The 12,472-nt window shown below is 44.6% G+C and overlaps 1 protein-coding gene across 2 annotated transcripts in view; it reads left to right on the plus strand.

The window, feature by feature from the left end:
* The window catches only part of LOC124721452 (monocarboxylate transporter 3-like), a 430,925-nt gene that overhangs the window by 206,408 nt on the left and 212,045 nt on the right, over nucleotides 1-12,472 (plus strand). The window contains exon 1 of one of the 2 annotated variants that reach the window (XM_047246437.1): nucleotides 9,321-9,369. The exons of the other annotated variant lie outside the window; for it this stretch is intronic. Within the exon in view, the coding sequence (XP_047102393.1) occupies nucleotides 9,367-9,369 (3 nt within the window). The 5' untranslated portion in view covers nucleotides 9,321-9,366. Of the gene's footprint in view, nucleotides 1-9,320; nucleotides 9,370-12,472 lie in introns of those variants that run through there. 2 annotated transcript variants of the gene reach the window in all.

Here is a 12,472-nt window from a genome sequence, read left to right on the forward strand (position 1 = left end):
CGCACAGCGTTGTCTTAATGTTTCTTTTTGCTAATGCGCATATCATAGCTATCATCTAGTACTCGCTCCACTTCATAAAGCATCCAACTGAATGCCCGTTACTCCCAGCGGTTGTTGTCTGTGAAACTATCATCCTTATTTTCTGTCCGTGGTAGACTCCCAAATCGAGATTGTCCTTTACTTCCTTGCTTCTTCAATACGCAAATTAAATATCAGAAACAATAATGAGTAACCCAGCTTTACGCCTTACTAATTTTGGCGCCGCGTATCACACCGTGAATGGCGACTACTCCAATCTTTTCACATAGACATAGTGGACTGTCCTGCTCTCCCTGAATTTGTCATCACGCTGCCCATGAATAAAAAAATATTTTAATCCATTCCATCTTATAAAACCTTTCTCCAAAACTACGAATCCAAGGTATGTTTCGTTGTTTTCCTAAATCTGCCTTCTGTTATTAACTGCAGTGGTGAAATTGCTTCTCGAGGGCCCCTATTTCTCCTAAAACCAAACTCTGCCTCTCCTCATGTACTTTCAATTTTCACTTGCATCCTTCGATAAAGGACTATTCTGGGTAATGTTCTTGTTTGTGATACCAGACAGATTGTGCAGTAATTTTCACAACAATCCGCTGTTTTTTCTTCTGAAGCGTAATAATTGCATTCTTTTCAGAATCTAATCGATTTTCCTGAGTTACATGAATTTTATTCACGAGCTTCAGTAGTTCTTACTACACCCTTTGATCTAGCACTGATTAAAGTTCTGCTGGTATTTCATGAATATCTCGACATTTGTTCCTTCCAAGTACTTGCATACAGCAGCTTCCCTGAATTCATAAATAAATACTGACTCTCTCCAACCATCTTCTTCCATTGTGTTCTCGTTTCCATTTGGCTTAATATGTTCTGGGAATTTGTAAAGTTTCCCCAAGTATTGTTTCAATCTTTCCGCCTTATTCCCTGCTTCCAAATAAATGACAAAATTACTCATTTCACAAAGCCGTGGTTGATTACATTCTGGTCACTGTTATAACACAGCAATTTTTTATAATAGCCTTGATGACCGTGGTTCGTTTAGCTCCGTCATCAAGCGTTGTGATTAGCGTTGTCTGCTCCACATATACATGCCATGGTCAGTGAACACTGCCGGCCGGGGCGGCCGAGCGGTTCTAGGCGCTACAGTCTGGAACCGCGCGACCGCTACGGTCGCAGGTTCGAATCCTGCCTCGGGCATGGGTGTGTGTGATGTCCTTAGGTTAGTTAGGTTTAACTAGTTCTAAGTTCTAGGGGACTGATGACCTCAGAAGTTAAGTCCCATAGTGCTCCGAGCCATTTGAACCAGTGAACGCTGATATAAGAGCAACATTTTGGGAGCTTTTATCTCATTTAACTGCAATGCAGTGACGTTATCTTTCATTTCTTCCTGTACTAAAACATCTCTGAAAGTCCTTCTAGATTCGAGTTCTGCCCAGTTCCCAACCGCAGCACGGATTTACGAATCCAGAGTGCTAGTGGAAGCGTGCAATCGTGACAGTTTTCTTCCAATTTTCAAGTATGACAGATGTAGCATAATGGTTTAGGCAGCTTCTCGGGGATAGCAATGGTTTCTATGGCAACACATGATGAGTAACTCTTACACCATTTTAGATGAAAACTTGCGTTTCGTGCCACTGCCACAATTTTAAAATGAGGATTTCACTATGTATTCACACGGCTGGTTTCATCAGCACAAGAATACGATAACACGTCTTTCGTAATCGTTCCATTTGAATACTATAAAATCACTGTGGCTTGTGAATACCATTTACCCCTCTCTAGTGCCCATCAAGGAATAGAACTGAATCATTTGAGAGCAACAGTATAAAGCTTTATTGACTACCATTCATATCCCTATGAGCACAAAGCTAGTTTGGGTAGCAAAAGTGTTCGCACTATTTTGTTCAACTCTTAGGTATCAGACAGTGTTTTTCAACTCTTAATCCGGGAGAGAGTGCAAATCTGACATGGTTTTTTAAACTTAGAGGAAATGTGTAAGAGACTCGGGAAAACTGATGAGCCTCTCGACACAAGCCATTTAGATTTCCTGCCGAGATGACAAAACATCCCTGTGCGCGCTGTAGTCGAGCTATATTAAGATAAGAGCGAACAACGCGTCAACATCTCAGTTCACGAGAGCACCTTGTTATTCCTGCCACTGCCACCGCGACTCTAACGTTCTACAATGTATTCGAGAATATTGTCTTCAAGAAATGAGTAGACCTACACGCCTGATACCCAGTTGTATTCAGACGTCGTCATTTATAGTTCCATCAGTCGTTTTACATCGTCCGTCAGCGCTCATTTAAACTTACATTTTTATCTACATATACTACCCTCGTGACTATACAGTGCGTGGCAGAGGATATTTAGTACCGATATTAGAAATTTTCTCCCCCAATCGGTTGTTGAGCGAAGGGAAAATGACTGTATGCCTCTACACGTGGTCTAGCCCCCCTTATCTCATGATCCCTACGGGAGACAAACAGCAGAGTGATCACATTGTATGCCCGTCAGGATGTCGCGAGGTAATTGTCGCCTTTGTGTGATTTTAGACTTTAGAAACGTTCCCTGGTATTTAGTCTGGTGCTGAATACCCGAGAATATTTCAAAATGTCACCAGACTTTGTTTCCTCGAGTACCTAATTTACACTTTCATAATGGTTATAGCGATGTGTTGCGATCCTAGCAGTGTGTTTCTGAATTAGTTACGTGTCTTTTGTTACGCCTGCTTGATAAGAATTCCAAACGCTGGAACAAAATTCTTGAATTGCGTCACATGAGCGTCTTGCATGCGATTTCTTTTACAAATGAACTTCAGCTTCCAGGAACGGTTCAAACAAATCTAAGGCTTGCATTCGACATTCGTAATACTTATTTTACGTCCCGTTTCGTCTGAGATGCCTCATATGTTAGTCACTAATTTTGTAAGCGGATACTATCTGGTTTTATCTCACTTTGTAGGCATTATGCTGAATTTACCCAAATTCAAGAAGAGCCATTATTCATTATGTCAAGACGAACTTCTGTCCAAGCATTTTTGTATTTCCTCACTGATTCAATGCTATTTTTATTTCTGTTGAACATTAACTTTCCAGTATAACATGCTTGATTTTACATTGCTGTGAGGTGGCATGTAACATAATGAAACTGGCGTGAAGTGTGCTAGGAGAGCGTGCTGAAAAGTAATGCCTCCGAATTTTTTATGTGAAAACTCTTCACGCTTTTTCAATAGAACGAACTTTATTAACATTACGCATCTTAATTCTTCATGTCTACATATTTTCTGCGCTCTGCCACTAGAGGATTCCCAACTGTAGCGTGAAACATGGCGGTGTGTAACGTAGCTATGTCGGTGCGTGAGAAACAGAGTGTTGTAGTCGAGTTTCGAAATCAAAGCGTACGTCCACACACTTCAGCATGACAATGTCCGATCACACACGCGCACTGCTACATCTGCAACAATCCAATGCCTTGGTTTCACTGCATCGATCATCCTCCATACAGTCAGGACTTGGCTCCATCTGATTTTATCTGTTTCCAGACCTTAAAGAGCTCCTTTGAGGACTTTACTTTGGTAGTCATGAAGCCGTATAACCTGAGTCGAGGTTGTGCAAACAGTCTACAACGACGGTATCAACAAACTGGTCTTTCGTTGTGGGGAAATGTATTTTTCAACAGGGTGACTATGTTGAGAGATAAATATGTCGACATGGAGAATAAAGATATAGAATGTTAATAACGTTTGTTTTATTTAAAAAGCCTTAATAATCTTCACATAAAAAAATTCGGAGCCATTACTTTTCAGCAAGCACTCGTCCATGCTTGGGCACGGAAGTGATGAGAATATCAGCACAACAGCACAAAAGTAGTAAGTGTGGTTCCGTCCACAGTCTGTATATAACGGACGATTAACCAACGAGGTTCTCATTCATAAATCCCATTTGAATCTTTGTTATTTGTGAGAAGATCGTATAATCGTTAATGTGAAAGGGGGAAATGTCTACCAGTAGGTGTCGGAATTCGGCAGTGGTAGGATCGTAGCCTAGCCGCATTCCGGTTTATATTCCATGATACTGCTGCTCGTGTCAGGATCCACCGACTGTCACGCGAATACGGAGTCAATGAGTTCAAGATCTCTACAGACTGACGTAAATGGAGCCCGGCAGGACAGACACGTTGTTCGCTCGGTCGTGAATGGTAGTAGTCTCTTCCAATATCTTGAGTCAGGAACTGGGCTCCCTTGCAACAAGAGACATGCCGTGCTTCTTACTCGGTCGACTTAACTCGCTTTGCAGACGCAAGTCGCAACCCTCTGCCGCTCCAGTGAACTACGGCTCGGTAGTACAGTAGATGGCAGGATCACCGGTAGTATTGGTAGCAATGGTAGGAAAAGAAGCATAAATGAATCTTAAATTCGTAAATGTGAGAGAGATGAACTAGCAGTCGACGACTTCTCCTTCTTCTCTGTTTGTTTGATGTTTCTTTTGCTCAGAATGAACTGAACGTCGTTCAGAGTAAGTTCAAAAGGTTCAAAGGTGTGGGAAATCTTATGGGAATTAACTGCTAAGGTCATCAGTCCCTAAGCTTACACACTACTTAACCCAAATTATCCTAAGGACAAACACACACACCCATGCCCGAGGGAGGACTCGAACCTCCGCCGGGACCAGCAGCACAGTCCATGACTGCAGCGCCTCAGATCGCTCGGCTAATCCCACGCGGCAGAGTAAGTTCATTGTGAATTTTATGTCCTTACAAAACATAAATTGCATTTTATAAGTAATAAAAGTTAGCTACTCGCGTAACTTCTACGTTTTTACGTACCCAAACCAGTTACTGTTAATGCAAGTACAGTGTACACGCACAAATACAAAAATATCTATATGATTATTGCTGTTATTTTGCACTCAATAGAACGTTCTTCGACACGAACAAAGGCAAGCGTTTCCTGTTATTATTGATAAGTACGGAAATTGTTTAGCAATAGCACAACCTCGACGACGTATTGAAGCGATGCTCGATATTTTTTGGGTTTTTTTATAATTTTATCTTATTTTTTAAGAAATTGCGTTTTATAGTGCTATATGGGAAATGTGTATTTTTTAAATTTTTACTAAACATCCCTCTGTTTCATGTTATAAATCAACAAATTTCGAATAAAACCTGAATTAAACATTAACAGTTTCAGTTTGCTATAAATACTATTAATTTTTAAGTAACAGACATTAGGATGACTATCTAGACCAAAAAAGTCTTCCGTAGGTTATGCGCCCTTTATATGTACTCACTCAGTTTCCTGACGCATACCGCTTCTGGTTTCTAGGGAAATCTTGTGAGACAGTGATCGCATATGCAAACAAAGCGAGCGAAATAAGGAAACGGTCGACAGGTACGCATCACGCGTAAAGTGCGGGTAATGCGGATACGATCTAAGCTACTAGTAAAACTACCATAGTTAAGTTTATTTAGGATGTTCTACGGTAGTTTTGCGACTCTATTAGCGTGTAACATGGCCATGTGTAATGTATCTACACTCCTGGAAATTGAAATAAGAACACCGTGAATTCATTGTCCCAGGAAGGGGAAACTTTATTGACACATTCCTGGGGTCAGATACATCACATGATCACACTGACAGAACCACAGGCACATAGACACAGGCAACAGAGCATGCACAATGTCGGCACTAGTACAGTGTATATCCACCTTTCGCAGCAATGCAGGCTGCTATTCTCCCATGGAGACGATCGTAGAGATGCTGGATGTAGTCCTGTGGAACGGCTTGCCATGCCATTTCCACCTGGCGCCTCAGTTGGGCCAGCGTTCGTGCTGGACGTGCAGACCGCGTGAGACGACGCTCCATCCAGTCCCAAACATGCTCAATGGGGACAGATCCGGAGATCTTGCTGGCCAGGGTAGTTGACTTACACCTTCTAGAGCACGTTGGGTGGCACGGGATACGTGCGGACGTGCATTGTCCTGTTGGAACAGCAAGTTCCCTTGCCGGTCTAGGAATGGTAGAACGATGGGTTCGATGACGGTTTGGATGTACCGTGCACTATTCAGTGTCCCCTCGACGATCACCAGTGGTATACGGCCAGTGTAGGAGATCGCTCCCCACACCATGATGCCGGGTGTTGGCCCTGTGTGCCTCGGTCGTATGCAGTCCTGATTGTGGCGCTCACCTGCACGGCGCCAAACACCCATACGACCATCATTGGCACCAAGGCAGAAGCGACTCTCATCGCTGAAGACGACACGTCTCCATTCGTCCCTCCATTCACGCCTGTCGCGGCACCACTGGAGGCGGGCTGCACGATGTTGGGGCGTGAGCGGAAGACGGCCTAACGGTGTGCGGGACCGTAGCCCAGCTTCATGGAGACGGTTGCGAATGGTCCTCGCCGATACCCCAGGAGCAACAGTGTCCCTAATTTGCTGGGAAGTGGTGGTGCGGTCCCCTACGGCACTGCGTAGGATCCTACGGTCTTGGCGTGCATCCGTGCGTCGCTGCGGTCCGGTCCCAGGTCGACGGACACGTGCACCTTCCGCCGACCACTGGCGACAACATCGATGTACTGTGGAGACCTCACGCCCCACGTGTTGAGCAATTCGGCGGTACGTCCACCCGGCCTCCCGCATGCCCACTATACGCCCTCGCTCAAAGTCCGTCAACTGCACATACGGTTCACGTCCACGCTGTCGCGGCATGCTACCAGTGTTAAAGACTGCGATGGAGCTCCGTATGCCACGGCAAACTGGCTGACACTGACGGCGGCGGTGCACAAATGCTGCGCAGCTAGCGCCATTCGACGGCCAACACCGCGGTTCCTGGTGTGTCCGCTGTGCCGTGCGTGTGATCATTGCTTGTACAGCCCTCTCGCAGTGTCCGGAGCAAGTATGGTGGGTCTGACACACCGGTGTCAATGTGTTCTTTTTTCCATTTCCAGGAGTGTATATTGGTGCATGAGAAACGGCGTACTGTAACTGAGTTTCCAACCACAGGAAACGTCCACGCGTGGAGCACACTCACCTTCGGCATGATAATGCCAGATCGTCTGCACCAATCCGACGTCTTGGTTCACTGTCACCGATCATCCTCCATACAGTCGTGACCTGGCCCCATACGATTTTCTTCTATTCCCAGAACTTAACGCCTTCGAAAAGTTTACTTTGTTAATGCTGAAGCGGTGCAGGCAGAGCTGATGTTGTGGCTCTATCAACAAACATTCTATAGTGAGAGTATCAACAAACTGGTTTCTCGGTGGGGGAAATGTGTTAGTCGCCAGGATGACTACGTTGAGAAATACACTACTGGCCATTAAAATAGCTACACCACGAAGACGACGTGCTACAGACGCGAAATTTAACCGACAGGAAGAAGAATCTGTGATATGCAAATGATTAGCTGTTCAGAGCATTCACACAAGGTTGGCGCCGGTGGCGACACTTACAACGTGCTGACATGAGCAAAGTTTCCAACCGGTTTCTCATACACAAACAGCAGTTGACCGGCGTTGCCTGGTGAAACGTTGCTGTGATGCCTCGTGTAAGGAGCAGGAACGCGTACCATCACGTTTCCAACTTTGATAAACGTCGGATTGTAGCCTATCGCGATTGCGATTTTTCACATCGCGACATTGCTGCTCCCTTTGGTCGAGATCCAATGACTATTAGCAGAATATGGAATCGGTGGGTTCAGGAGGGTAATACGGAACTCCGTGCTGGATCCCAACGGCCTCGTATCACTTGCAATCGAGATGACAGGCATCTTATCCGCATGGCTGTAACGGATCGTGCAGTCACGTCTCGATCTCTTAGTCAACAGATGGGGACGTTTGCAAGACAACAATCATCTGCACTAACAGTTCGACGACGTTTGCAGCAGCATGGACTATCAGCTCGGAGACCATGGCTGCGGTTACCGTTGACGCTGCATCACAGACAGGAGCGCCTACGATGGTGTACTCAACGACGAACCTGGGTGCACGAATGGTAAAACGTCATTTTTTCGGATGAATTCAGGTTCTGTTTACAGCATCATGATGGTCGCATCCATGTTTGGTGACATCGCGGTGAGCGCACATTGGAAGCGTGTATTCGTCATCACCGGCCGCGGTGGCCGTGCGGTTCTAGGCACTTCAGTCCGGAACCGCGTGACTGCTACGATCGCAGATTCAAATCCTGCCTCGGGCATGGATGTGTGTGATGTCCATAGGTTAGTTAGGTTTAAGTAGTTCTAAGTTCTAGGGGACTGACGACCTCACATGTTGAGCCCCATAGTGCTCAGAGCCATTTGAACCATTTTTTGTATTCGTCATCGCCATACTGGCGTATCACCCGGCGTGACGGTATGGGGTGCCATCGGTTACACGTTTCGGTCACCTCTTGTTCGCATTGACGGCACTTTGAACAGTGGACGTTACATTTCAGATGTGTTACGACCGGGGGCTCTACCCTTCATTCGATCCCTGCAAAACCCTACATTTCAGTAGAATAAGGCACGACCGCATGCTGCAGGTGCTATACGGGCCTTTCTGGATACAAAAAATGTTCGACTGCTGCCCCGGCCAGCACATTCTCCAGATCTCTCACCAATTGAAAACGTCTGGTCAATGGTGGCCGAACAACTGGCTCGTTACAATACGCCAGTCACTACTCTTGATTAACTGTGGTATCGTGTTGAAGCTGCATGGGCAGCTGTACCTGTACACGCCATCCAAACTCTGTCTGACTGAATGCCCAGGCGTATCAAGGCCGTTATTACGGCCAGAGGTGGTTGTTCTGGGTACTGATTTCTCAGGATCTATGCACCCAAACTGCGTGAAAATGTAATCGCATGTCAGTTCTAGTATAATATATTTGTCCAATGAATACCCGTTTATCATCTGCATTTCTTCTTGGTGTAGCCGTTTTAATGGCCAGTAGTGTAAATATGTAGACACGAAAAATATAGAATGTTAATAGCGTTCGTTTTATTCAAAAAGCTTTAATAGATTTCACATAAAAAATTGTGAGGCGTTTATTTCCAGCACGCCCTCGTAATATCTCCGACTTCTGAATTATTTCAATCACGAGTGTACGAATTTCTTAGCAAGTCTCTGTACCTGACAACAGTATCGTGGCGTTCGCAGTAGGGCCTTGTCGACAAATGGGAAGTGCTGCAGCAATCGCGAGATGAAGGGTGTGACGTGTGCCGGCGGTTAGGTGTTGGAGGGAGAGGAGACGCGCTTATCGCGAGATAGGCGGCCGGGCCAGCGAGGGCAGTCCGCGTTGCGCGTCGCTCGCGCCACCACGCCTCAGCGCAGCAGCCGCAGCCGCAGCCACACAATGGTCAGTGCCCGCGCTCACAGCTCGCCGTCGTCCCCGTCTGCCGCCCTCCGCCCACCGACTAGTTTCGGGGCCCTTTTTCTCGTCACACGGACACCTACATTTCACGTTCAGTATCTACATCCACACTCCATAAACCACTGTGAAGTGCATGACAGAGGGCAATTTTCATTATACCACACATAAAGGATTCTTCCCGTTTGGCTCGCGCGTGGAGCGTGGGAAGAATGACTGCATAAAAGCAGCTGCGCGCACTGTGATTAGTCAACTGTTGTTTTCACAGTCCCCTAGGGAGCAATGCGTATGGAGCTGTAGTACGTTCATCGAGCCGTCATTTAATACCGGCTCTCAAAAATTTCTAAGTTGGCATTCGCGGGAACATTCCAGCGTTTGCCAATTAATGTTTTTCCGTGTTTTCGGGACTCTCTCTAGTGAGCCAAACAATCCTGTCGAGATTCGTGCTGTTCTTATTTGTAAAGATTCTGTGTCCTCTGTTAGTTCTATTTTGTATGCGTTGCACACTCTTGAGCATTATTCAAGTTTTGGTCACACGAGAAATTTGTAACTTCCTTTCTAGGTTGACTGCATTTTCTAGGTATCCTACCAATGAATCTATGCTTGTCACCTACTTTACTTACGACTGAGCCTGCGTGAGTATACCATTTTATATTTCTACAACATATTTCTACAACTGACTCCGTATGTGACTCTTCGATGCTGTAGTCTTAGGATACTACATTTTTGCGGTTTTTGAATTGAGCATTTTATGTTTACTTTTTTTTTACATTTTTAGTCAGTTTCCAATCTTTGTACGCTTTTAATCAGGGTCTGACTAGCAGGCTACATGTGGTTTTTATCGTATTGTGAACAAAAAATGTTCAAATGTGTGTGAAATCTTATGGGACTTTATTGCTAAGGTCATCAGTCCCTAAGCGTACACACTACTTAACCTAAATTATCATAAGGACAAACACACACACCCGTGCCCGAGGGAGGACTCGAATCTCCGCCGGGACCAGCCGCACAGTCTGTGACTGCAGCGCCTGAGACAGCTCGGGTAATCCCGCGTGGCTTATTGTGAACAGTAAACGTGCTTTACAGAGTACGTAAACATAGATTCGGTTCAGTTTTTATTAAATTCTTGTTTATGTATACTACTGAGCATTTTAATTTATTGCTAATACTGGAGAAATGATGCTTAATTGGCTTTAAAAATGAATGTAGGTGAGCTTAGGCTTGACACCAGAGGCATCTAAATAAATCGCTAGTTTCTCGGAGATTTGACTGGATGCTGTATCCAACGGGGACACAGAGTGTTCCAACCGTCATGGATAAAATATTAACCGCCAATTTTTCTTCTGTGCCGCAAGATGTTCCCCCTACTTGTCACAAACAACTAGTAACAACAGTCAGAAATATAGATAAAGGAAGCAGGATTTTTATAATCATCTGATGAAGTATTTAATTGCTGACAACATATGAAGGGGCGTTCCAAAAGGTTGATGAAGCTTTCATTACTACTCGAAACGTGATCTACATACACGTACGGGTATTCAACTAATAAGAAAAATCAGAAATTATATTTTCTACTTATCCGTTCTTATTGAACTTCGGGATATTTGGTACAATATGCGTCGAAATTATGCTATCCGTGTCAGGTTAACTTCGCAGCGTACTGTGGGTAACAGCAGTTAGTCGGCTTAACCTTTTTTCCATTAGTGAGACTCTTTAATTCAAATAAACTTCGGATACAAATTTTAACTACTACATAAAATAAAGGACCAACTAGCACGGTATAAAAAGGTTTTACAGCTTGCTATTTAAAATATTCGATAAAGTAATTATTTACATTATTAGCTGAGCTTATTAAAGCATATAATTCATTTCCATAGGGTAGATAATCCATCGCCACACCTGTTCTGCGAGTATATAGATGAATATTATGTAAGTTCAATAGCAGATTAAAACAATGTTGCTTCTTGTTGTTACTTCACATAGCTGGAATTCATTTTTCCTACAAATTGTATAGTTTTGATACATAAATGAAGTTGACCTGGTACCATTGTCAAAAAGAAAACTATGCTTCCTTGTAGTCCTACATGTGCGTATTTCAGGTATTTGTTGATGGCTTATGTAAGTAATAAGTCCAAGATACAGGAAAATTTTGTTGATTGGTTGTGGAACAAACTGGCATGTCCTCTACTAAGGGGGTATCGTATCAGGAAATGAGCAGAACGTCGTCCAAATACCCTGAACGTGGAACTTGCTACATGGATTCGAAAAATTCATTGGAGCGCCAACGCTGTAATCTAATAGGTGATACCAAATATCCGCCTGGTTGGCTGTATTAAGGGATGATTGACGGTGTGGTAAGAGAGATTTCGTCAGAAAGGGGATTACCTCTAGCTAAGTGCGCCGGCCTGCTGCCACTGAAGTGTGCCTAAACGGTGTCAGACTGGATATTATCGGGATAAAAAGGTTATCAGTCTGACCGAAATATCAGACCATTATCGCCTGATATTTTTACCGGAAGCTCCAGACAGTAAACGTAACAAAAAGAGTATATTACGTGTAAGTTATTGCTATGTCACAGCAGCAGCCGTCTTAGGCGAATAGTGTCACATGTCCACGGGAAATAAAATAAGTGGTAAACAATTCTAGTGGAGAGAGAATACAAATTTCCATCTGGAGAAGTGAGTCAGATGGTTCAAATGGCTCTGAGCACTATGGGACTTAACTGCTTAGGTCATCAGTCCCCTAGAACTTAGAACTACTTAAACCTAACTAACCTAAGGACATCACACACATCCATGCCCGAGGCAGGATTCGAACCTGCGACCGTAGCGGTCTCGCGGTTCCAGACTGCAGCGCCTAGAAACGCTCGGCCACTCCGGCCGGCGAAGTGAGTCACTTGCAAACTTTTGTAATATTTGTATCACTATAAAACTGGTTTCTTCCTTTTGGGTTATTATCTGCTTCACGTGCTGTCTATATCTACAGGTACATCTACATATATACTCCACAAGCCATCTTATGACATGTGGCGGAGGGTACTTCGCGTACCTCGTCATGTTCCCCGTCGCCCTTCCCCCGCCCCCTCCCTCCA

The sequence above is a fragment of the Schistocerca piceifrons genome, chromosome X (genome assembly GCF_021461385.2).
Source record: "Schistocerca piceifrons isolate TAMUIC-IGC-003096 chromosome X, iqSchPice1.1, whole genome shotgun sequence".
Taxonomy (NCBI): Eukaryota; Metazoa; Arthropoda; class Insecta; order Orthoptera; family Acrididae; genus Schistocerca; species Schistocerca piceifrons.